A 27,552-nucleotide genomic window follows, 5' to 3' on the forward strand; every position below is an offset into this window, starting at 1 on the left:
ATGTGATTTCACAAAATATCTCCCCTCAAAGAAATAAAAATTACATCTGTTCTCACAAGCACAGAACATGAGTAGACAAATACAGGACAACTCCTTCAAGCAATTATGTTCTTTTTAAAAATATATACAAGAAAGATGTAGAAACTGGACAATTAAATACATTGTCACTGAGCGTAATTGTGGCATTTTCTGGAAATTGGCCGATATTGAAGTTCTGTTTTGTGAGTGGGTTACACAATACGGTTGCAGTTATTTTCATGATCTATCAGTTATGTTTTAAAAAAATCTAATGCTAAATGCTAAAAGAATAGTGGTAAAAAAATTCCAAGATACCAAAGCAATATCTAACCCCAAGATATTTTCTTGCTAAACGCTCTACACTATTAATTGATTATCACATTTGTTGATACATTTTCTGTTGATCTTTATATAGATCGACTAATCTTTCCAGCTCTTCAGCAAACACACGCAAGTCAACATCTCTCTCCCTCTATTTAGTCATGCTCTTTGAACCCCCCCACCCACGCCCACACACGCCATAAACATCACAGAGGACGGTCATCTAATTCAACAACGTAACCCTGCAGCACAAATGCAAATAAATACTGTAACCACACAACATGCTGATTGTGTAAATTTGGGCTCTAATGATGAACTGTCCCAGGAGGACAGTGGGAGTGGTCAGTGTGGTTAATGAATTGGTAGTAAAGGAGATGAATGGACGTAGTTGGCATTGACCGGAGGAGGGAGGGGAAATGGAGAGAGAAAGAGAGGTGTCAAGTGTTCATCTTAAAGAGTAACACTAAAGAAAACGCAAAAACAGAGGGAGAGATGGGAAATAGAGGAGAGAGCAAAACGGTTAAAGAGAAGATGTGAAATGAGAAATGTTGAAACAGAAATAAGAAATAGATAGACAAAGATAATTTAAGATGAGTAATATTTTGCGAAGCTGAGAGGGTGATTGAAAATTGAGAAAATACAGAGGAGGAAGAGAGAGGATGAACTTTAATTAGTCTAAAAAATGATGGATGTTCAGAGTGATGAGAGACTGATGAGAGGAACAATAATAATATTTATTTATAGATCACTTTTAAAACCAATGTTATAAAGTGCTTCACAAAAACACAAGTTATAAAATTGTCAATTGAAACCAAGAAAAGCAGATTAGGAAGTAAAAAATACTTCTGAAAATTTTTTTTAGGCAAATAAAAAATAAAATGCTACAGAATGATGGAAAATGGGAGAAAAGAGGTGGAGGAAGTCAGACATTTGCGATCCCTTTTAAACATTTAATTAAATGATAGAATTTGATACAGTGTTCTATATAACTAATTAGAAAATGTTTGTTTGTAAAGAAATTGAGATAAAGCAAATTACAACATGAATGCATTTTAGAGCAAAAGAAGCAAAAAAATACAAAATGTCATTATTTATTTCTGCGAGAAATATGTCTGACAAGCTAAGTAATCCAAATACTGACCTATTCTTACTTTTCACATGGTTAAAAAGCGTCCTCTGTTCATCCTAAATAAAAGAAGTACAGCTTATTTGAATTTCATTTTTTTAATGATGTTTGAATATCTGGAAAATCTGCCCAACTTCCAGACAGGAACCTAATGAGTGAGAACAGAGAAAAAGTGAGCAATGAAACCAAGAAGGACAGACAGGGAGAAAGACAAGAATGAGAAGAAAGAAAGAAAGAAAGAGACGAACAATTTTATAAGACATAGAAAGGGTGAGATAAAGGGAGAGATGGAAGGGAAGAGAGTGAGACAGTCAGTGGTTAAATACAACCAGCCTTAATAGATTCCCGCAGGCTCATCTTTGATATGCTCTCCTCAGTTCAAGCCCTCAGTCCCTTAACTCAGTCGAACCCACAGTTTTTAAGAGTCTTTCAAGCCGACATGAAAGGCAGCTGTTATTTCTCCTTGTTGTTGTAAAGGCATTTTGTTAAAACTTTTACACTTCTTGTCTCTCAAGAAACTACATCTTTATTTGTTGTTTGTTCTCTGTTGAATGAATCTCACCCGACTAATCATTTCATTTTTGTGTGTTTGTTTTGTTCTTTTTACTGTGTATGAACCGTGTTGTCAGCTGTATTTCAGAATCTCTTTTCTTTTAACTTTTCCTCTTCACGTTTATTTGCTATTTTCCCTTTTTAATATTTTTTTCTTTTCTCTTTTCTTATTTCTGTCATTCTTCCTTTTCACTTTATGATTTTTTAAAAAGTATTTTGCCTTCTTTCTTCCTCCATCTTTTCTTTTTTGTCCTTCCATTTTTCTGATTGGCATTTTCCATTTGTTTTCCGATTTTTTTTCACCTTTCTTTTTTGTATCTCTTCTTTGTTGTTCCTGGTGCTTTTGCATGTGTGTGTGTGTGTGTGTGTGTGTGTGTTGTTGTGTGTATATTAAGGCGCTTTTAGTAACCTTGTCCTATTCATATGACATATTTCATGTAAGGACTTTAAACAACTCCCTCCACTCTCTTTCTCCCTCACTCTCTCTCTTCCTGTCCCTGTCAATGTCTCTCTCTCTACCTCTCTCTCTTAGGTTCAGGGTCACATGCCTCCTCTGATGATCCCAGTGTTTCCTCACGACCAGCGGTCTCTGGCTGCTGCGGCTGCTGCACAGCAAGGCTTCCTCTTCCCACCGGGCATGTCCTACAAGCCAGGTATACAAACACATACCCACACACACGCGTATTGGACAATTTCCCAAGACAGACAACACACTGATGAGTGTTAAGGAAATATATGTTTTCTGAATAAACATTCACCCCCCCCCTCAAACAAAAGCCCTATGACTCTGACAGTTCTCGTTAACTAAAACAGAAACTCAGCGGGTCTCTGTTGCCCTCTTTCCACACACACACACACACACACACACACACACACACACACACACACACACACACACATGCATGCACACAAACACTGGGATCCCAGTCTATGTTAATGAGGTGTGTCAGGTGAGGAATGTTCTGGAAATGAGCAAGGAGATTTACAAGCCCTGCTTGTTCACGTCAGGAACAATACATTGGACACAGCAAGAACTGGAATGTCTCTTTTATGGCGTGCTGAAAGCATGTCAGTTGCACAACACATCTGCAACATGGAATTTCACACTTTCTCACACACAGACAGTCACACACACACACACACACACACACACACACACACACACACACACTCACTCAAGCATGTTCTCCTTGTACACACTGACCAAAAAATGTAAAGATAGCGCAGACAGACAAACTCAAAGAATGCAAAGAATTGCATGCATATTGCATGTTTAAGCAATCCATAAGGATTGGTCCCAAACTGACACAACAAAACGCTTGAAGACATACAAGAATAAACAGTAAACAGTCTTCTCATTGCAGGATTCGCGGCACCACCTGCTTTCTTCCTCTCACTTCGTCCTTCACACATTCCTTTCTACCATGCATTCCTCCAGGTGCTCGCCTGACGCCACGCTCCACTGACCCTCCATACTTCATAAAATAATCCATGTTTATTCCTACTGCATGAACATACACTCCCACAAGACTGCATAGAGAGGCAGAAATGAAGAAAGGGATTAAAAAGCCATTATTCTACACTCTCCTTTGACTTTGGTGTGTTTTCAACAAAGGCTCGGACATGGAAAGCCTTTTAGGCACAAACAGTAGGGGTTATACACGGTACTCGTATATGAATTTATGAGTGCATCCCAATGAGGGAGAGCTGGACTTTAACTTTGCTCGCCCTGGTCTCAAGCACCCATGTGTACCGACAATGAGTGTTATTAAAGCACTTGTGACCCTTTATGTTTGGATGGCCATGAATAAAAACATGAAAGCGAGAGAGGAACAAGGAAGGAGACAAAAGGCTAGACAGAGAGAAAGAGACAGACAGAGGCTGGCTGAAGGTAAAGAGCAGGTTAGCGCTTGTGCCCCCACCTCTCTATACAATATGTGTTGTTTTGGTTTTTCAACAGGTGAGAATTACCCCATGCAGTTCATTCCATCTACAATGGCAGCTGCAGCAGCGTCTGGACTCAGCCCGTTACAACTACAGGTAAGACGAAAAACACCTGTTTTCCCGAAATTTCAGCAAAATTACCACAATAACCAAAACTGTCTGCATGGCTCCCACTAAAGGAGTCAGAAAGAGTTATATGTAATTGGGGTGAACTAACCTTTAAAATGAAAAGGGTGACTAATGCCAAACGATGATACGGTGGAAACAGTAAGCAGTATTGTTCCACAATGAAGTGTGTGAGATGCTTCAGTTTCACCTGGCTTCACTTCTCAACTCATAAATAAGTTGCACCCAGGAAATATGAGTTTTCTTGGTTTCTTTTTACATTTAGCCATTAGGATGTAAACCTCAAATTTATTTTGTTGTGTCAGGCATGAGTCCTTCCTAAACCAAAATTGTTTTACTTCCTTAAACCTAAACCAAAGAAAATGTTTTTTCCAACTTATTCTATCATTATCCTTTATCCTTTATTGTCCCGTGGCGTTGTAAAAAAGAGGTTACATAAATTTAGAGTTGGAGAGTGTGTCAGAGTAAAGGCCAGCAAAGTAATCTAATGAAGTGCCTCTTCAATATCTATGATGATAACTCAAGTGAGTGTTTCACAACCATATAAACAACTGTAGTAGAAAAGAAGTTTCAGAACAGCAGCACGAACAAAGACACATCTATAAGGGTGGAGGTCTGTAAACTGAGAAAGTACATATGGATCTAATCCTGAGGGTGTAACCAGAAAGCCAGACAAAAAAGACAATTGTACAAAATGAGTCGATAAATAGAAACGACAGTCAAGATAAGGAGGTGTGGCAAACTAAACGAAACTCCTACTTGTTCTAACCTTGCCCTGAGTTCAAGTAGGCAAAAAAACCTGTAACATTTTCATAAAATAAAACGCTTTTTAATGCTTCCTATCCATTGCTGACTCAAACAACACAATAGGGATTCCATCTATACCTGGAGAATGAAACCTTTTATATTTATATGAGATCTAGAAGCCAAGGCTATTATTAAACCTGCAGAGTGTCTTTGAGATTTTATCTAGGAAAGAACCACTGGCAACACTTGCAATAAAAAAAGAAGAACCAACTATTTAGCATGAGAAGTGATAATCATCATGACTGCACTGTTAAAAATGCTAGTGCCACCAACAGAAGGTTACACTGTGATTATCAAAAATACCACCAAGATAAAAAATAAAGTTTTGCCTGCTACCATCATCATTTCCAGACGTTCTTTGTACAACTAACCAATATTCTCAGCTGCCCTGTGTTGCAGTATGTCTTCTTAAATACCTTAAAAAACATCTACAAGAGCAAAATGATGGTTTTTGAAGGAGTGGGAAATACAAATCAAAGCTGGAGGAGGCCTAGCATGCATTCATTAGTTCAGCCTTATTTGTTAGCAAATTTGAATGGAGTTAACTTTTTTCAATAAAACAACATGACGCATTGGTTAAAGACGAAGCTCTATATGCCAACGCTAACATGCTAGCCCGCTTATCTGGTGCCTGTCAGCTGTGTCAGACAAAAGCTGTTATGATGAATCACAGAGGAATTCCGCCCCACCAGCACAACACCTGGCCCAGGCAATTCATCAAATATTTTATTGCTGCTTGACACCTGTGGTTTGAGAATAGCACTTATCCATAATGGTTATCATAGAACATATTTGCAAAGAAAAAAAAGTGAAACAAAAACAAAAAAAAAAGAAAAGAAAAATGAAATCACTACTCCCTGAAGGCGGTTTGGAATTTCACAACACGACCCCGTCACCCCTCCTGCTGTACCTACAATCAGTGGTAAGAACAAAAGCCCTCAAAAGCTTTTTCACTGGCAAACAATATTGCTTCATCATGTCAGTCATTACCATAGCATGGCTTTTGGATGATACAAGAATCCTTATCTCTTATTCAATTTGAATTGTGGTTTTCGCTTATCGAGGCCCTCATTAGCGGCTATTGACTTAGCAAAGCGCCGTGCTGTGCTGAGGGGATCGGAGCCTCGGTGCAGCTTATCTCCCCTCCTAGCTTTGAAATGATCAAAAGAGTCTCTTACCTCTCACTCTTGTGAGAGGTAAGAGGATGAATGATGTCGGAGATGCAAACTCATTCACATTTAAACACTGCCTGAGACGTGGAGAATTAGAGGCAGAGAGGAACCTGAATGAAAGAGGAAGCTTCGCATCATGGCATTGGCTGAAATCAAGTAGGAGACTGGGAAAGGGAGGAAGACAGGGAGCGTGGGGAAGTGTTTATGAGAGAAAAAAAATGCATGATTATCTGAGGAATTTTTGTGAGATGGAGGCGCTGGCTTCCAGCACATGTTTGGACATTGTTTTGACAACAATGCCTACGCCAAAAGCAATCATGAGGATATTTATGAGTTGTACTAGTTATGTATCTTCATCTCAAAAATGTGCCAGTAGCACTCCTCGCACTCTATGGTACAGTAGCGTTTGCAGCACTGAAAAAAAATAACTTTACAGAGTCTAGATAGGAAGGGCATAATAAAAACACCTGCATAGTGTGCTGCTATCCAGTCTTACAGCCTTAAAATAAATGCTTACTTTGTGAAGTTGATATGGTTCAGCTTCTTGAAGTGAATCGACACTTCACCTTCACCCCTGTATGTATCATAGGTTGCATCTTGTATGTGAGCTGCTTGTTTGAGTGTTGAGAGTTTGACAACTACAGGGTTTCCTTCAGGAAAGTTGTTTTTAAGCCACTTGCCTTTATTTTTCCCAACTTTTCTGTTTTTCTCAGCATTGTGAAATACTGGTTTGAATAATTACTGTACAGCTAACATGATGTGAGCCATCAATGACAGCTGAGTTGAGTCTGACCTATCCTAACAGATCCTAACAGATCTTGTCTCATGATCTATTGAATTACTGTATAGTTGTCTCAGCAATTACAGACATGGCCATTGCTGTGTGGTGTAGCACACCGGCTTGATTATTATAGTTTAATCACTTCTCCTGATGTTAATGGGGGTCTTTATTTCAGGTTAGTGAGCTACAAATTTCTGCAGGAAACCCTGAACTAACGTGATTCTGATGTAACAGATTTACAAAAAAACTGATGAGTAGAACAGAACCACTTTATTTCTCTACATCCTGCACTATCTTAAGCCCTTTGGCCTGCATGTAGCCATTGCGGTTACGCTGTAGTGCCAGAGTGGCTCTTCCTCTCTTTCTCAGTTCTGGCTCTGCTTTCTTTATGGGCTCTGCCTTTGGGAGGTGAGGGACAACGACAGCATTGAAAAGCTGTTTTCTCACAATTATTGTGAATGGATGTTTTCTACCCAGTCTTGCTAACATACTTCCACTAACTTCTTGTTTTTTACTCATCCCTTATTTATCATGCATGAAGACTATCTCCGGTCTTTGCCTTTGGCCTTGACCCTTTGACTCTGTGCTGTTTGTTGTTTGTCATGTTTGGTGATGTGTGAACTGAGGCCAGATGCACTGTTGCACTCATTAAAAATAAAAGAAAAATGGATCAGAGGGTGAAGGTGAGGTAAATATGTGGTTTAAATTATGTAGTTTAAAAAAATCATAAGTCATTAATCATCATTCGTAATCAATAGAAAGTGTTGTGTCAGTCAGTTGGGATTTAAAAAAGCCAATACTGTAAAGGAATAATATCTTGACGTGGCAGGCCAGTGCACACATTGTGACCTGTTTTTAAGTGTTCTTTAGTTATTAGTCTCAGTTACACTTCACTCCACAATGGCCTTAACTCCAGTGTGTGAAACTGTGCATTACCCTATAAAAAATCATTGTAAATACACAATTACACCATGTTAGTTCTACGTTAGCAATCTCTTCTGCTACATACTGTAGTCAAGTACACACCAGCTGGCATCAAACCACTTTAATTCCAGATCTGTGCTCAGTACAAGATGGGCAGATGTTGTAGCAAGCTCCTCCAGATGTTTCGTAGTTCTGCCCTGTAGCGCGCCTTCAGACAGCTGGCTGGCACTGATGGTCAAGCGAGCATACTGGCATAAAGACAGGCCTTATTCTCAGACAGTGAAAATAAACCTGCGCAAGCAACAAGAACAAGCCGTTCCTCCAAATCGTTGGACAAGACAATAAAGGTGGAGAAAGTAACAGCAATAATAAATAATTTCCTTCTTCATCAATCGAAAAAACCTATCAAATCAAAAGCAGGATAACAAAAATACTTGGCAAAAGCTTTCCTATTGTGCTTGACTCATCATGACCTGACCTAACAATTTTGACAGCACAAATGTTGTGCTATCGGCGTGGGAACTGGATTGGGCCAATTGTTTCCAGAGCCTTGGAGTAGACCCCTTCACAAACAGTGGATTCTTGCTGAATAAAGGCTTCCTTTGTCGCTACTAATGCGAGTGAAATACAGTTGCTTAGCGGACATTCTTGCTGAAATCATAAGACATTTCTCGCTGTCTGTCTCGATGTTCTGCCTATTTCTGTTTCAGTGTCTGAGGCATTGAGACGATGATAAGGAACCAACTTTTGTGCACCAGAGTCATAATTTCTGCCCTGTTGCCAACATACAGTGATTAAGCCAGAATGACTTTCTTTGTCATAAAATGATTATAAGGCAATCAGATGTGTCTTGAAAAAAACTAAGCATTTGTTCTGTAAAAGAAAAGAAAACTGGAAGTGAGATAATGGTTTTCTTTATGCAGCATGTCTCTCTGTGTATCTCTTTGACTATCTTGGACACAACAAACCCTCCCAGTACAATATTTAGCCTCCGTCCTCTGTGTGGGCCAGCTCAGTGGCAGTCGATCCATTTCACTCTTCCTCCTCCTCCCCTTGCAAACCTGCTGAAAAAGACAAAACCTCATTTGTTTTGTGTACTCCTGAGATCGATAGCAGCTTGACACTAAAAGAGGCCAGCTAAAGGGATTCTCCACTCAGTCCTAATGGGACAGGCTTGTCTGAGACTGGAGTAGGCTGTTGGCAGGCTACAGTATAGCAGTTCAAACAGTGCTGCCCACACCCAGACCACACCAACATCACCTTCTCTCTGCTTAACGGTTACACCAAAGTAGGCCATTGCTATAAAAGAAAACCTGCTGATGTTCAGGAGGGTCAAAAATGACAGACTAATCATTTGGATTTTAGTCAAATTAGCACTAATGTCCAAAGGCCAGTCAGATATCTGGACAGCTATGGCGTGGTCCGAGGCCCCTTTGTCAATTTGTAATTTAGGAAATTGCGGCATTGTCTTCCCTTGGGGGTTGACTGAATGACGAGAGCTCTAGTTGGGGTTGTTAACGCTGCACATTGGCCTCCCCAGTCACCAATCAATCTCACAGTGTCTTCGAGAAACAGAGAAAAAATAAGGTAAGAGCTCTTATGCTCGGCCTTTTGTCTGTTCAACATTTCTCTCTTCTTATTTTTAATTGCTGACAGAATCGCTGTTAACAGCACAATAGCAGTGGGTGTGTTTGCACACAAGCAGAGGCGGGTGTAAGATCCTAACTGTGTGTTTTACCTCAAAGAATTGTGTGTCTGCTCCCCTTAGAGCTGTAAGAATATCAGGCATCACCAGAAGTAACTCTGTGGTCGGCTTGATTGACGCGAGAGGCCTCACCACCAGTCATACAAGGCACATTCTTACCGGGATCTTATATCGCCAGGGGTTGGCCTGAGCACTCCTGGTGCCTTCCAAGGAAAATAAGCGGCGTGACATCAGGGCTTTGTTTCAATGGCGAGGCCCCTTCTGTTTGTGTTTAATATCGCTCCGAGAGAAGTGGAAAGCGGGCCAGCCAATTTCTCTGGCCCTAACTGCTGAGCCTGGAGCGTCAGCAGTGAAGCGACGGTGGTCTCGTGTGTCAGCGGCGCAACACTCTCTATCCTCCTCTCTCTCTTTCTCTATGGCTCCCTCTTTGCTTTAGGATCTCTGGTCCCAGGAGGCTTTGCAGTTTTGACTACAGGGAAATCAGATCTCACAACACTGGGGGCCGTTTAGGCTGAGGGGGGAGAGAGCAGAGTCAGAGAACGAAAGAAACAGAGATGGAGAAGGGGGAGAAGATATGAAGAGGGTTTCTGGAACAAAACTGAGAGATAGAGGGAAAAGGGAGGGAGCCAGGGGAGATAAAAAGAGAGGAGGACAAAAATAAGACAGAAAGAGGGGGAAAGTAAAGATGAGGTGAAAGAAACGAAAAATGAGAGGAAAGCAGGAAAGCAGGAAAGAAAGAACGAGAGGAGGGAGTCTTAAGTGAAGGCCAGCCACGTCTGGGTGGTTTTCCTGAGGACAGGCTCTTTGATACTCCAGCACTCACACTCCAATGCATTTAGACAGGGGTTGACAGTGGTTACAGGCAGCGGTTTGTCTGGCCGGCTAACTTTGATTTAGAAGACCCTGGACTGTGGGCCGAGTATTTGACTCTTTGATTTTTGTTGGATGGAAAATCGGTACAGGTTTTTTTGCAACATTTAAAGTTTTTTCATCCAACCCTGAAGGCAGATGGCATATACTTTCCAAGTCCTTTTTTTTATTATTATTTTTTACAATATTTTGTAAGTGTTTTTCAATTGACTCATGCCCAAGGTGTAATTGCAGTATGACTATACCTACTTAAACATGATTGTCCACTATTGTCTTTGAGATTAATGTAGGAAACTCAATTGTCTGAACTGTTAATGCAAGGACTTAACCATATGTGACAAGATTAGTCTCAAGTGTTTTTGAGAATCATAAAGTATTGTCTGCAATCCTAATTTTATTTTATTTTATTTGACGGTTGCAATTTGAAATTACAGCTCCGCTTGCAAGCCAAGATTTTAAAAAGGTTAAATAGTCAGGATAACGAAAACAGCCATGGGGCTTATTTTCATTGTGGTTCACATTGTTTTTTGATATATAAAGAAAACCAGCCTTTTATTGTTAGCTATACTGGGCCAAGCATTGTCTAAAAATCTAATTTCCATACTCTCATGGTTATGCAGAACCAAGTATTAGGTATCCAATTTTGTAGATAGTCAGATAGTAAAAACTTAAGGACGATTCAAGCAAAGCATTTAAAAGTTTCTTTAGCTATTGTCTGGATTTATTTCTAGTTGCAAATCGATATACAAGCTGCTTCCAGCATCTGTTGAAAGAATAAGTGTCAGAGATGGATTGTAGATAATTTAAAATAAAAATGTTTTGCTGGATTGCCTCCCTGATAAATACTCTCCCCCTCAAACAAATTTTCCGTTTGTGTGAGACAGTCCTGTCAACCTTAGATCTAGGTGTGTGCGTGTGTACACGCACATTTGCTTCCACATGAGTTCTGTGTTTGTTTGGCTCAAATACACACCCATCAAACCTCAGAAGATGTAAGCAGCGCCAGGAGAGAGGATACAGCAAAAAAAGGAAAAAAAAAAACACAACAGGATCAAGGGTGTGGGGGGGCACAGAAGAAGAGAAGAGAGAGAATGAAAGAGGAAAGCCACTGACTAGCTGCTGGCAAGCAATGTTAATAAGTTTTGCTGGTTTCTTCCCTTTTTGCAGCAGCTGTATGCCGCCCAGCTGGCAAGCATGCAGATCTCACCAGGAGCCAAGATGACTCCCCTCCCGCAGGCTCCCAATCCCTCCAGTCCCCTTTCCCCCTCTGCCCTGAAGAGCGAGAAGCGAGCATCCAGTCCTATCGTTCATATTAAGGTGAGTCCAAATTTTGTGAAATGGTTTATGTGGACTGGCAGAGTTGTTTAAATGATTCAACAGAAGTTACAAGAGCCATTTGTGATTGATAATATTGCAACTCAGGAGATGGGTTAATGAACCAACAACCAGTAGGCAAAGACAACAGCACCATGGTGAAAAGGTGACTACTCAGTACAACAAATCTAATAAGACAAAGGAAAGAGTGAGTTCACAATATGTATGATAGGAAAACAACAATGACGATGATAAACTCAAGTAAAAGTGGGAGGCTGGAAATTTGGAAGTTGTTGAAACAATGATCTGCGCGTGGGCCTGTGCTCTTCACCGTCAATTAGAAACAGCTTATTTAAAAGTCACACACCGACACACACACACACACACACACACACTCACAAACTGACACTGGCGCTGGCTGCTGTTTGGCAGGAGCCCAGACCCCTTCACTGGAGAGAGCGCACGCCTCATCTTTACTCGACGACGAGGCAGTAATGGAAGCCATGTGTGTGTGGGGCACAGCTGCAACCGGCGTCACAATAGACCGGCGTCAGAGCTCACCGCACTCAAACAGTAGTGCTGTGCCCTGCAAACTCCCCACCCTCCGCTAACCCCCACACACGCTTAGCCCACCCCTCACTTTAGCATGCCACCCGCAGCCTAACCCCCCCCCCCAGCCTTTCCCCACCAAGCACGTCTAAAAACTCTTTTCCTTCTCAACACATCCCTCAGTTCCAAATTAGATCAACGTTCATTAAGGGTTTGCTGCCAACACAAGAGTCAGGCTGTGTTGACGTGCAGAGTTTTATTCTTGTCTCAACTTTTCCTTTTCCACGGATTCCCTATGTGGATCACTGCGGCCATGAACCTTTGATTAGAAATAGTGTCTTAACCCTGCATTCTTTCTAATGGCCAGCAGGGGTCAGCTCCATGGACTGCAATAAAGATGTCCGATAGTATTGAGTCTGATGGAGAAATGACCCTACTTCTACATTGATTTATTAGCTCAGTAAACAATTTCTTAATGAGTTTCTTTATGGTCTCAATCACCATACAGCATGATGTTCATTAGTAAATTATGGTCCCATTTAGAGTAAAATAGACAATAAAGCAGGTTATTCTTTAGGGTGTGGTTAGCTAGGGATTGACAATTCATTCTCAGTGAGTGCATCCAGGGGTTAGGGTTAGCACCCACATGACACTCAAGATTAACCTGTCAACCTAATTAGAGAGGGGAATTAGAATTAGAAACAAAAACAGAATTCCATAGCACAATGTTTGGTAATAAATGTGTAATACGTGTAAGTAGAATTTTGATTTTTTTAAGAATTTGCAAACAGTCTTGGTTCATCACCACCACTTGCAATGGCAATCAGTGGAAAAGTGTGAAAACCACTGGCCGACCTGTGTATCACCCACCCATGTGCATTCATATCTGTGCACATATGCTTCATGGTGCTACTAGGGGTCAAAAACTCCACATGGTTTAAACAATAATTAGGGACACTGAATTATTAAGCAGGACCATGTACTAATGCCACACAGACACATCACTTGTTAACATGGCTTTATTCAGTTACATTCTGAAACAATCAATTAAACACTGTTGTGCCTGTTCTACTAACAGGAGGAAGGATCCACACAGCCATTGAACCTCTCAGCTAGACCCAAGACAGCCGAGCCTCTACGCTCCCCAACATCTCCGACACAGGGTCTGTTCTCTGGAAACAAGACCAGCCCTTCAGGCATGGGCAAGGGCCGCATCCCAAGCCCCATCCCCACCATGGGCAGGAACACCTCTCTGGGTAGGTAACAAACACATACATGCACTTACACTTCCTTATGTTTGTCCACTGGGTAGACAGGATGGGCCACCGCAGTAGCACTGCAAGTCTGCCTAAAGGGAGTACCCTAGCAATGGCTTTTCTGATATGTTCTATGAAAATCACATGGTCTAAATGCTGCTTCTGCACGCCAAGGGGGAAACACTGACGCACTCTACACATACATGCTCTCTCACACACAAACAAAAATACACCACCGTATTGTTCACATCTGCACTGTACATCCATCCAGAGCAAACACGTCCACACTCCAGTGTAAAACTGTGCCTTCCCCTCAACCGGAAAAACAAAAACATCACCCACCCAAACACCACCCTTTTCCACGCCACACACAGACAAACTAGGCAGCGTTGCATGCGTCTGATAGACTGCAGACACCTCAACCCCACGAGGAGACCTGTGTGTGTGTATTTGTGTGTGTGTGTGTGTGTGTGTGTGTTTTACAGGAGTCCAAAGCCCTGTATTTAGCCCCAATGAAAACCCCGGCAGCGGAAGCAGTGAAACCCAGCACACGTTATTTGGTTTTTAAGAGCTTCCTCACATCATTGTCTGCCCGCGCTAGACCTTTTATGCCCCTACCTCTGCTATCTGTTATTAAGGCCAATCTAAACCCTCTCATTATATCCCCCCAGAAAACAATTTCGCCAGCTCCTCTGGAGTGGCTTTGAGGACGCGTCGCTTCTGCTCCCTGCAAAGTTATTTTTTGCCCATTTTAACGGCCACCCAAGCATACAGTGCTTCCTACTTGTCTGCTAATTAAACGAGGAGGGCGACGGAAACTTTGCATCCTTTTATTTTTTATTTTTTCTTATTCCTCAAATGTGCATCGGCTTCAAAAGTGTGAAGCACTGCACATAAACAAGGGGGAGGAGGTTCTGACATGTTTACACACAAGTGGACTGGAAAACAACTGCAGCAACATTTGGCCCTGATTGGAAGATTGGAAAAATTGGATCTTTTTATACAGATGTTTAAATAGTATTTCGTAGCAATTTGTATGCAGCCATTCTTCCCAGTGTAATGAAATCACACACACACACACACACACACACACACTTCAAATTGGGTTCTTTGGGTGTTACAATTGTGGTTCACCAGCCTCTGACTTGACAAACTGAAAAATAAAGAATATGAGTATTTAGATACCAGTTGCTATGCAGATGAACTCTTTGCAGATTTAGAGCATTAAAGCATAGTTCCTTTTTATAATAACCTATTTTCATTATTATTTTTGTTTTTATTGCTCTGTCTTCTTCAAGTTCTCACTAAGTGGGTTTGTTGGGAAGATGTGATTCAGAACCATTCAGAACTTGTGATGACAGTCCCATCTACATTGTCTTTTTTTATCTGTTTCTTATTTCTTGCTGGGTTTTTTTTTCGTGTGTTGTACGGTGTCCTCGAGTGCCCAGAGAGGCGCCTCTAATAATTTAATGTATTATTATTATTATTATAAGGTTGTTGTTCATGTTGCTAGGCTACTGTCAGTCAAATCTGAACAAACCAACTCTTAGCTTTGCTTTCCCATCCCACCAGTCAAAGTGATGAACAGCTGTCCCACTGTCCTATCCTGTCCTTCCCTACCAGACATCCTGTCCAGCCTCAACTCCACGGCACTCTTTGGGGACCAGGATGCGGTGATGAAGGCCATCCAAGAGGCCAGGAGCATGAGGGAGCAGATCCAGAGGGAGCAGCTCCACCAGCAGCAGCAGCAGCAGCCAGGGCACCAGAGTCTGGAGGCCAAACTGTCCGCCCTCAGCAGCATGAGCCTCAACAACGGCAACAAGGTTAGAGGGACAGAGATCACATGAGGCTATACATAGGAAGCTGCACAGACACACTGACACACTTTGCTGATAAGGTCTATAAGAATCACATGGTCTAAATGCAGTTTTCAAAGGAAGAAATAATTCTGATCGAAACACTGATGCACACACCCACATGAACTTCACAAATGTAATGACGTACACAATGTACAGTGCTTGTGAAACACATCAACAGGCAGTGGGGGAAAGTGACATGTGCCCACTTTTTTTAAGGTTCAATTTCAAGGTACTAGCAAGCTTTCATTTTATGCTACTTTTACCTTTCTCTCCACTATTTGTCAGTTACTTTCCAGATTAAGATTTTATATTCAAACCATATGATCAGTTGATTTTAACCAAAGATGCATATTAAGGATTAAAGCACTCAACAGTGTATTAAAAATGACCAGGTAAAAATGTAAAATTCAGTTTACATGTTAATGAATCAGTAATAGTAATACTGACACACATACTAAGTATATTTACCTTTCATATCTAAATATTGCTGATACTAATTTTGTACTCAGCAAGACTAATTGCCTTGCTCCAAGAGTGTGCACTTTTATTGACCAGCTTTTAAGGGAAGCTGTGTCTCCAAGAATATAACAAAATATCATAGAAAATAATTATACAAGCATTTACAGAATACAGTCACAAGAAAGCCTGCACGGTAAGTACAAAAACTATATGGCTCTGCCACATTACATAGCCTCCGTATTCTGATTTTATTATATTATTATGAATTTCAAAAGCCCTTTTACATTTCCTAAAGGATATGACCCCTCTTGGTCCCATATATTCAAGTAACTATTTGGAAGTACAATAAAGGCAAGTTTGAATGGAGAATTTTTACTTATTGTGGAGAATTTTTTACATTCATTACTTCCCCTTCATAAAAGATGTAAACAAATCTTCTAAAAATGTGGTAAGGAGAGGATCTATTTTGCATTGATATACAGCATTCAGATCCATGTAATATTTTCTCTAATTCACACACACACACACACACACACATACACACATACACACACACATACACACACACACACACACACACACACACACACACACACACAGATAGATCTCCAACCTCCTTGCACTTGTGTTACATTTTCTCCAGTATTTCATTGGCCGAGTGTTCAAGGTTTCTGTTCAGCTCATGCATGAGTCTGAAGAATATTCATGGATGATATTTGGTGTTGTTTGGCTCGAGCTGCAGCTCTTGAGGACTTCTCTTTTCTCCTCTCATCTCCACGGCCACCCAGAAGCCAACAGCTTTGAAGAGGGAGCAGCTGGGCCAATGACAAGTGATGGTTTTGGCGTGTGAGTGTGTGTGTGTGTGTGTGTGTGTGTGTGTGTGTGTGTGTGTGTGTGTGTGTGTGTGTGTGTGTGTGTGCGTACTTGTGTGCCTGCCTTGACTGAGACTGAGTGGGTGTTTTTTTGGAGAAGAGATGGTGTCAACATTAGTGTGTGTGTGTGTGTGTGTGTGTGTGTGTGTGTGTGTGTGTGTGTGTGTGTGTGTGTGTGTGTGTGTATGTGTGTGTATAATGGAGTCCAGCTCTCCACTTGCCCTGGAGGGGGGATCCCGGCCTTGGGGTTTTGGCCCAATTAAAGGGCCTTTCTCAGGAAAGGGACCTCCCCCCTCCATGCTCACCTCTTCCCCCGCTCATCTCTCCCCTTTGGGCTGAAGGAGACAGGGCCTTTGTACCAGGATCTTATATCCGGAGGGAAATCCATATTCCAAAACATCTTCAATCAGTCTGATCAACCAATCACAGATTCCAGGGATCAGACATTCAGTAAAATAGGGAACATGATTAGACCAGCTCTCCTGCAATTGATCCCACGTTGCTCGCAAGGATGAGGAGAAGGAGGAGGAGAGGAACTCATGAATATTTTAGGGGTGGAGACTTTGAACCCACCAACCCCAACTAGGTCATGATTGGTGCACTCCAAGGATAGGCTGTTTTGAATTTTCTGGACTTGTTTGCCTTGCATCTTCAGGAGGAAAACATCCAAAATCTGGCAAAATATATCTCTGCTATACTTTCGCTCAGTCCCGAGTTGATTTTTTTATAAGTCATTATACTAGTAAACACTGAGAAACTCATAAATATAAATTATACAACAGCCTATACTAATAAATTGTTTATTAAGATTTAATGAGAGTTGTCTGCTGCAGGTCTGGCAAAAACTCCCACCAATGATCCCAAATAAGTTTGTGCTTAAAAGAGCTTTTTGCACAAAGTTAACTTTGAAATGATGACACATTAAGGTGAGTGCATTGCAGCGAGGGCCCTACATGCCTCTCAAGCGCTATATTTTCCAACTTTATAAGAACAAAACCAAAGCAATGCAGTAATTTGGTTTATAGCTCCATGCCTCCTAATAAAAAGCTCATTTGGAAAGTCTCAAAGTAATTGTTTCCGGTTCGAGGACGACAGCAGGCCTTGGTATTTGTTGTCAGTTTGTTATTCGTTACCTAACAACAGCAGCTCAAAGACTCTTTCTCTTAGCTTTAAATACATATTTTTTTCTTTGGGACTAAGAAGTTTTTTGTGTGTGTGTGTGTTTTTTTTTTTTTTTTTTTTACAAAGCGCTCAAAGGCTTTGCTCTGTCTTAAACAATTCATGGATGGAACTTGCTGGATACTGAGAGTGTGACTCACCCGCTCCACCTCGGGAGGCAATGAGACCAGCTCTTTTTCTTTACCTTGGATTTGTGTGTTGTTTTCTGTCCGTCGAATAAATTTGTTACTCAAATCCTCCCACTTAAATCTTTGAGGCTCTGCCCAAGCCTTTTTGTTTTATGACATTGTACTAACGCAGGACATTAGGCATCTTTGGAGGGAATGAGACAACTGCTGTAAATGGTATCACAGTGTAATATTGAATGTTGAGCTATTTATTGCCCACGCTGATGCGACTCAAAGGGAGCCATCACGGTGACGTCTGTGTGTGTGTGTGTGTGTGTGTGTGTGTGTGTGTTTGTGTTTATTTCTCTTTCTGTTTGTGTATTTTTGTCCCGTAGCATTCATTTCAAGCATAGACGACATAGACATTTCTCTAAGTGCTGAAACTGATCCTAAGCTTCTTTGTGTGTGTGTGTGTGTGTGTGTGTGTGTGTGTGTGTGTGTGTGTGTGTGTGTGTGTGAGTCCTGGCTCAGCACTGGCCTTGGCCATGTTAATGTCATTATAGCTGGTGTACAGACGAGAGGCCTGGCCAGTTAGTGGCATTGTTGAGTATCACCTTACGCTTACGTTGCTTCCAGCTGGCCTGCGGCTGCCAAAGCTCATTGAAATAGCCACTGTGTATGACTGTGTGGGTGTGTGCATGAATGTGTGTGTGTGCATAAAAGCCTGTGTGCACTTTTTTCATCTAAACAGCCACAAAACACTCCCTAAGCCCACTTAAAGGAAAACACCAAGTTTTTGAGAGAATGGGACATTACTCAACACATGACATGTTTTGGATAAAAACACCAAAATCAACCATGTGTCCCTGGTAGATTGTTCACTCTGGCTCTGATTCATTAGAATATAAAGTGATCATGTAGTCTGCATAAGTTAATCAGTTATCTTAAACGTGTGACAGCTATGCACAGGAGATTGGTAAAGTTTACATGAAATATGATCGAAAAATAATACACTTCTTTGACCCACGAGGGACTACGTTTCCTGTTTCCATAGGAGGGGAACATGGTGGGTGATGGCAGACTGAGAGCAGGTAAATCTACAGGCCACATAAGAAGGGACACAAACTGTTTTTATCACTTTGGATGATGCTCGGTATGCACACAATCACTCAACAGATGAGGATCAATTGCATGCACTGAACGATGGTGTCTTACTTGATTTACTTTGGACTGTAAAGAATTAGGCATAACTTCACAAAACAAAAAGCAATTAAACAAAAGAATTGACACAATTCAACACATTTTTACTGACCAAAGAAGTGGGTTGAAACTAGAGCTTATACAACCTTTAAATACAAAATCTATTAACCATCAGAAGTCAGAGTAAACTGAAGTTCTTTTGTCCTTACCACATTTATGAATCATATATTTTTATACTTGTTAATTAAAATGTTTCAGAAGTTCAACTTGCAAGGTTTGCCACAAAGAATTCTGCAGACCTCATGTTCATGAGCATGTTCAGTTTCTTGAACATCTCTCTCAGACTAAGTTCTGTATGCTTTTAGCAAATGTTCATTCTTAACTTTAGTACAGATTTGAAATTTACCAGATCTCAACATTTTAGGGTGTATAATTTAATGTGGCCCATTATAGAGAAATGTCTTTTGTTTGTACACTGTTGAATAAAGCTGGTCAGCATGCCTGCAGTTTCTGTTGGTAGAGCAGAATAAGACCGTAAGAAGGCGAGGGAGGGGGAGGAAATGGTTGTATAGAAGTTTATATTGGCCCTGCTGGTGATTTTGGTCTTTGTAGGAAGCGAGCCTGTGAAACCGACAGCTCAGACAGTTCCAAGTCTTGATTAAAGGTCGAAGTAATGCTGCTGCATTTGAAGCCTGAATGATATACATTATAATAATGTATACTACAAAGCTGAGTCTGGCACCTGCAAATCGACTGTTGAGTGTCTACTTCTTTTGGGGTTGGAGCCTCAAGGGGTGGAGGGCTGGTGGTTATGTTAAGGGCTATGAATAGGAGGAATGGTGAAAAGGAGAAGGAGGGGAGGAGAAAAAAAACAAAGCAGAGGTGACTGACAGCTCTATCACCACACAGAAAAGTCTGGAAAAGGAAAGAGAGAAAGAAAGAAGAAGAAAATAGGAAGAGAGAGGGAACGCCGGGAGGGGGACTAAGGAGGTTGCCAAACTTGATTGGTCCGGGAGGAGACAGTAAACGGTTGCGGGTCAGCTGGAGGCACGCCGTGCTGGCGGTAGGCGAGTTGTAACTGTGGTAATGAGCTCAATACGGTGTGGATTAAAAAAAAAAACAATGTTTGGAGTGTTACCCTGGCAACGGTGGAACGACGCAAACGCCAAGAAGGGGAGAGACCAGGCGTAACGAAAAGAGTCGGGTGTCTCTTAAATTTAGAAATATACATTCAGCAGCAATCGTGTATTAAACATACTGTAGCTGCACAGAGGGGATTTGTTTCTGTGGTACTTATTTGAACAGATTTTTTTTAAAGTTTTAAAATGAGTCCTATGTTTTTGTAATTTAACTTGATATTTTTAATATTTTTTTTGAGTCGTCAATCTCCATCTTCTGCTTGGTTGTATTTATCTTTGCCCTTGCACACATCCTTTATAGTGTTTAATTAATTAAGTCCTTGGTTAGTCAACTTGTCTGCTTTGAAGTCAAGTGCAACTCTTCTTGCTCCAATTCATGCAGGGTTAAATAGTGATGTGATGGGGTGGGTTTTACTGTCTCAAAGCCATTCACATTCAGCGGTGCCAGATAAAAGTGTGCTTCCTCTTCATAGTACAGTAATTCCAAACCGCTCACATTGGGGGTTTTTAACCAGGTAATGCTTCTGTGATAAACAATCTGAAACAAAAGAGTAGCACAATCCAATAGTGTACACAATACAAATGGAGTCTCATGAAAGAGAAAGTTTAAAATGTCTATAATGCTGCTCCAAAAGGCAACCGTCCAGTATCAAACCAGCAGGCACACAGGCCAAACCTATTTCAATCTTGACTAAACAAAGCAAAGACAGCTCCTTTTCTTATTGCATTTGCCACAAGAACTTTCAAGTAGACCAGAAGTAGACCAACCGCATGGAGTATTTGCAAATTTTGACCCAAGTCTGCTGTTAATCTGTATTTTGGATCCATCTACCTCTATTGATGCTGTCCTAGTCCATTTTCCAAAAGCCTAACTCTACTGTGCATTACTTTTCCATCAGCCTCCTCCCATTTACCAGGAACATTTGTACGCCTCTAACTACTTACAATGCTTTAAATTATGTTTTCTGCAAAGCGGTCATGTTTAGCATCATTTTGAGACCTACAAGTACGTTAGCATTAGCACCAAAGTTTCACTTCCAGAAGTCTGAAAGCGTCATCATGAGCAAGAACTGCTCGCCCCAGGCTATTGTTTAGCACTACAACCTTAAAAAGAACTTGGACTCGAGGCCTTATTCTTGTCACTGGACTAGTTTTCCATTCCACTTCTCTTCCTTTTTCTTTTGCTCACTCTATCTCTCTCTGTCTCTCCCTCTTTCTCTTTTCTTTAGTCCTTTGTTAGGCGGTTGCTTCCTGCGGTGAGCATGGCACTGCCCAGGCACATGTTCTGTGGTGGGCCTGATTACAGCCCTGCCGTAGTGCTGACATTGGCCCGCGCCGACTCCTCATCTGTAAACACACACACACACACACACACACACACACACACACACACAACACACACATATGAATATATACACGTCGGCCCCTAAGTTCCACCAACTCTGCCAGCGGCTACCGCGGCATGACTTCACCCGGCAACCATTCCTTGCGTCAAACAAAATGCCTCTGTCACCAGTAAAAGGAGGAGAGCTGAGAGAGAGGAAGGAAGGGAGGGAGGGAAGGCAGGGGAGAAGAGAAAAGAAGAGACGAGAAGAGAAGAGAGCAGTGGAGAGGAGAGAAGGAGTGTAGCTGTGCGGTAGTTGTGCGGTGGATTCGATGTTTTCCACCGCAGTTTGGGAGTGTGGTTGGGTAATTTTAGCTGGAAGGCCCCAAGGCAGGCTGCTCGAAGAAGTTATTTGTCTCAGAAATGGAGTGGCAGGCAGAATCAGAGAGCTCATGGTGATGGAAGATTGGGGAAGACACTGTTGATTAGCATGGCCTTGAAGGGACTATGACTTGTCTATAAGCTTATCGCATAACAAACATCATGACTCATTTCCCTCAGATACTGTAAAAAAAAGTAGAAAGCAACCCTACAATTAGTTTTATTGTCAGTACCATCAAAGTCATCCCTAGTGACCCAATTTAAAAGATGCCAGGTATACACAGGGACCTTGTCAAGACATTAAGTAATAAGAACTGAATAAGAATTCAAAACGTAAACTGATTTATTTTTTGCGAAGCTCGCATCATATTTCTGAAAACTTCAGCAATTATATTTGCATCTTACTTCAAATAACAGTTCATATCTTTTTATGTATTGCAGGAGCGTCTTCACTATGAGACGCTGAGCCAGCACCTGGGGAAGCTCGGGGAGGATGCTGGGAAAATGGTCCATCGAGTCATTGACCTGACAAGACCAGAAGATCTGGATGGTAAGCACCTCCGCTGCCTATCTCTGTGCTGTCTTTTGCCTTATTCTTCTTCTCTTGTTTCTGGATGGTTTTGCCTACTTTTCTGAAGACTCTTCACCTCCTCATTTTCAGTTGCTTATAATCTTGGCAATTCAGAAATGTATACAGACCCACAAAAAGCATGATAGAAAATGGAAGGCTAGAGGGTTATAAAGGGAAGGGGTCGCTGGAGTTTTGAGAAGCAGAGTCTTAAGTTAGAAGAGGTTACATCCTGTTCAGACTAAATTGATACCAGTGACCCTTAACTCCATGGGCCCCACATAGTAGAGGCCCTACTTCTGGGGGTCTTGCATCTCAGAGCTCCACAATAAAGAAGAAGACATTTTTCAGAAAGCCAGAACATGCAGGTATTCAGTGAATACAAATATTTATTGTGCTCCTCAGGAAGCTACGGTGAAGGACACCCTCAAAAGCTAAACAGTGTTCAATGTCAACATTTTACTCTCTTGAAAAATGTTAGACTGTTATTATTCCTGCAAGTACATGACAAGAGTAAGACTGAATTCTCCTCCTTTTTTCCACAAGTGTTTGTGACACAAGATCCCACCCAGTACAAGTATGCAAACAAAAGCAGGAGAAGACAGGCAGCAAGTCTGTTGTAGTTAATGGTGAATGGAGTTCACTGCAAATAAGAATTCTGACATTTTTAATGACTGATAAGATGAACTTCATGTATTGTGTATTCCATGCAGTAAGCAGATACTGTTTCCTTCTCTGAATGTAGTCTAAGGACACTTACTTGGTGTTAAAAGTCTTTTTTCTTCTCCCAACCCACCTGTTACTCATAAAGAACCACTGTTTACAAGCCATGAGGAGTTGAGGAGTGCTCATTGTGGTTTAGTTTAGAATCAGAGGAGTAAACACAGGCGCATAGGCACTGAGATACTATCAGGCGGAAGCAAACTGACTATGGTGTGTCTACTTTTTGTGAGCATGTTGAGGGCATCCTAGCAAGACCCCCATCAGACTTTTGTTATACATCCTTTCTCAAGGAGGCAGGGCTCATCCTAATCAGTGCAATATCCTGCAAAGTATGAAAGATTAATGTTTCAATGAGGGGTATATAGACAATGTGATTTCTTTGTGTCATATAGGGAATAATATCACAGAGGCACGAGTGTTCAGGGAAGCACGGGGCAGGAACAACAGCGAGCCCCACATCAAGAGGCCCATGAACGCCTTCATGGTGTGGGCCAAAGACGAGAGGAGGAAAATCCTGCAGACCTTCCCCGACATGCACAACTCTAACATCAGCAAGATCCTTGGTGAGATTTGACAGATTTATCTTTGACAGGAGAGAGAGAGCGTTCCAAATTAAACCTTAACTCCTATAAGCTCCAGGCTTCTCCCACCTAATGTTCTGCTGTTGGAGGATTCTTTTAATTTTTATCTCCTTGTGAGAATATTTGGTTCAAATCGAGTTGGGGTGAATTATGCTTTCTATGTGCGTGTACTAAATGTATCAGTGTTTGTGTTGAATATTAGAAAATGAGAGAAAATTGAGTGAAAAAAAATTGAAAATGACCTGTTGTAGTAACTTAGAGGCATTGACACAATCAGCAGCTTTTTTGCATGAGCCCTCAGATTTTCCTCTAGACAATTTCTTATCTGTTCTTGCATGGACCTCATTTACTATAAACTGTGGCAATCGGTTTCTTTTCCCAGCCAATTCATCACCTTTTGGATGTGTAGGGGCATAAAATCTTGTTGAAAATCAGTTTAAAACAATCTTTTATCTGTGTATTATTTAGTTTAAAAATGACCATTATATGCTGTACATCAGCACCTTACAGACGCGCACGCACAACTCCTTCCACTATCTTGTTAAAAGACATAACGCGTTTCTACAGTTCACCGGGTTCCCTACCAGCAGGCTGTGGACTATAAGAAGGACTAGTGTGTTTTTAAACCTGGAACACTTCACACACAGAGCTCCACTGTGTCAGCTTGACTAGTGTGATGGATGCATTCAGTTAAAAAGTAGCTGTGTTGATACTAACCTCTTTGACACAGATAGCCATTCACACGGTTCTGAGCATAACGGTTGTTTGGTAGATGTTCTTAAGACCTCCACTGTCCGACGCAAGGCTCCGGTGAGCTCCAGGGATGCTGAATGTGAATGCCCCTCCTGAGCAACATTAACAAATTGATTTTTCTTAGGTGGGTCTGTTGTTGACTTGGAGCTCTGAATGGGCTCTGATAAAAGGGCGTTTTGTGTTCGACAAAATGCTACCTGCATTTATATGATGTATCAAAGTTTCACTGAGAGAATCTCAATGTAATCAGATTTATTTCCTTATTATAATAAATAGTCATTGTGAAATGATTTGATTAAAAGTCATATTTACAGTCAAAAATTGATAGTTAGGACCTGTTGGCAGGAAGTATTAAGAAATGATTTTCCAGTAATTTATCAAAACAGGAAAAAAGCAGAATTTAAAGTGCTCAATTGTGTATCTGTGTAAGACTGCGTGTGTACAATTCATGTCTCTCCAACATAATAACACAGCTGGACTTTGGGGAGTGGGTGGCAGGTTTAAAAAAACTCCTCTCTGTTTCCTGTGTCACAAAAGTACAAGACTAGTTTGTGATGAACCTTGATAAACAGAGAGGCAAAGCGGAGTGTGTATAATCAGTTGTCAAAGTGCTTCGCAGATGTGCTGCCTTCCTGTGGTAATGGCCCTGTCCACTTGTTCAGAAGATCCTCTTACCGGGGAAAATAAGAAGTACACAAAGTATCATTATTCTTGAGCCAAGAGGGACCCCAGTGTAATCCACTCCTGATTTTAAACAGCGTCCTTGGTTAAAGACTTGATGGTGTCTGTTGACATGATAAAAACATCTAACCTGAATAAACCACCAGACATGCTTCTATTTTCTAACGTTTCTATGTGTACACCACAGCCCTTTGACTCCTATGATGAAATTAAATTGCAGTTAAGATGACAGTATGTCAGCATTGTGCTCTGTGTTCAACAGTTTAGAAGAGCATGTTAAAACCTTTTTCACCACTCCCTAAAGTTTCTAAATGTGAGGAAGTTAGTGACTTCCTAAAGTCTGTAATGTGGATTACATGTTTTATGACAAAGCTAAGTAAAACTACACTAGAAAATAGAGACTAAAAGAAAACTGAAATCTCAATCATTTGCTCCAGGCTCTCGCTGGAAAGCCATGACCAACCAAGAGAAGCAGCCATACTATGAGGAGCAGGCCCGCTTGAGCAAGATCCATTTGGAGAAATATCCCAACTACAAGTACAAGCCACGGCCCAAGAGAACCTGCATCATCGACGGCAAGAAGCTACGCATCGGAGAGTACAAGCAGATGATGCGGTCACGACGTCAGGAGATGAGACAGTTTTTTGTGGGGTGAGTACCAGTGTCAGCAAAAAAGTTGTCTTTGCAGTTGGCTTTCTATAAAAGTGCTTATACTAGTTTGAAAGAAAGCTGAAGTGAATCCTTTTGTGTAGCTGTATTAAACTTTTTTCAATGTAAAGACCTTCAAATAGTAATAATGTTTCAAAGACTTTCATCTCAGCAATGCTCAGTGAACCTATAATCTTCCTTTTTAGTCATGGTGATGGAGATTCAGCCATTGTTGCCATCCTCAGCTTTTACTCAGTACTGTTCAGGAGACAGTAATGTGTTGTTGAGGTCTTGAAGAAGACGCGTAGCCTTTTTCAAACTGACCTGACCCTACTTTTCATTTGTAGAAATACAATGACTACAATGTATGTGTCTCCTGTACAGTTTTCAATGACATTTTGTATGTTATAAGTTACAACATTTTATAATTACAAGGTATATCTTTAGAGAAATAGCTGGTCCCACACACTTTTCTCCATGACTGAACTGCATACAATGATGGAAGGAATATTTCTTAAAAGGGGACATTGTGCATTGACAGCCACAAGCCTTGGATCACAGAAAGGTTCTGTGTCTTGCTCAAGAAGACTCATTTACTGCTGCACCTGTGACCTCTCAGTACATTTGGATCTTTAATAAACATGCCATCCTGCTAGCCTTGGCCTGAATATGGGTATTTTAGCAGGAAGAATTAGGGGCATTTTATTCAGATATTTCACCAGCAAGTGCGCTGTTTCTTAGCACTTTATATGATGTCTTTTGTCTTGAAGTGTTTCAGTATGAATCTAAAATAAATATTTTTAACTACATCCATTTGCTATAAGTCTGTGGAGTGACCATAACCGTTTATTACCTTTTATGAAAGGTTCCTTCATTGAACCTCCTGGTTGTAGCTGCAAAACACTTTCAACATTCACTCAAGAGCATGATATTTTTTAGAGTGTATTCAGTGCAGCGAGGGGAAAAACAGTGGCATTGTCTTAATAGGAACCAGCCATGGATGTGTTTAAAGCCATCACAGTGGCCTGTGTTTGAGATGGATTTACCAGAGGCCACGGCTTTGAATAGGAGCGATTTTTAATAGCTTGTCATTTATTAAATTAGGACAATGCTGGGCGCTTGCGGGCAGTGAAATTGGACACAGACAGACATAGTGGAATATGAAATGTAAGCAGATGTTTGAGAGGGAACGAGAGCGAGGCAGACGTCACTGGGTGAATGCCACATTTACTGTGTGTGGTCAAGCAAATGCAAAAAAAAAAGCTTATGGTTCTCCAGGCCTGGACTTTCAATCAAAGCTAAATCAAATAGCTACTTGGAGCCAGTACACAACCAGTTTTCTGGCACATTCCATATAACTAAACCAGTGTTGTTTTAAAGCGCTTAATGTGAAAATGAGTCTGTCAGAGCGTACGGCGGTAATTGTTTCAGGAGACAGAGGAGGGAAAACTGTTAGGTGAGAAAAGTGACAGCAATTTTCCTGCTTTATGTGGTTCATTTGAGCAGCCACAGGGCCTGTTTGAGTGATGTGCGTTTACCCTCATTCCATCTATATCTTAACAGGTTATTTAGCCGATGCTGCTGTGAGCTGGCAGGGAGAGCTCCATGTTAGG

General features: G+C 41.2%; 1 protein-coding gene across 9 annotated transcripts in view; it reads left to right on the forward strand.

Annotated features, from left to right (window-relative positions):
- Positions 1–27,552, forward strand: part of LOC127352878 (transcription factor SOX-6) — a 108,799-nt gene that overhangs the window by 77,477 nt on the left and 3,770 nt on the right. For 7 of the 9 annotated variants that reach the window (XM_051381653.1, XM_051381658.1, XM_051381657.1 and 4 more), the window contains 9 exons: positions 2,550–2,670; positions 3,978–4,057; positions 11,514–11,663; positions 13,288–13,465; positions 15,089–15,288; positions 21,510–21,629; positions 22,427–22,535; positions 23,669–23,839; positions 25,729–25,942. In XM_051381653.1, coding sequence (XP_051237613.1) covers positions 2,550–2,670; positions 3,978–4,057; positions 11,514–11,663; positions 13,288–13,465; positions 15,089–15,288; positions 21,510–21,629; positions 22,427–22,535; positions 23,669–23,839; positions 25,729–25,942 — 1,343 coding nt within the window. The remainder of the gene's footprint in view (positions 1–2,549; positions 2,671–3,977; positions 4,058–11,513; positions 11,664–13,287; positions 13,466–15,088; positions 15,289–21,509; positions 21,630–22,426; positions 22,536–23,668; positions 23,840–25,728; positions 25,943–27,552) is intronic. The other 2 variants (XM_051381659.1, XM_051381662.1) reach the window with 1 other exon arrangement.

The sequence above is a fragment of the Dicentrarchus labrax genome, unplaced genomic scaffold (genome assembly GCF_905237075.1).
Source record: "Dicentrarchus labrax unplaced genomic scaffold, dlabrax2021, whole genome shotgun sequence".
NCBI classification, from domain to species: Eukaryota; Metazoa; Chordata; class Actinopteri; family Moronidae; genus Dicentrarchus; species Dicentrarchus labrax.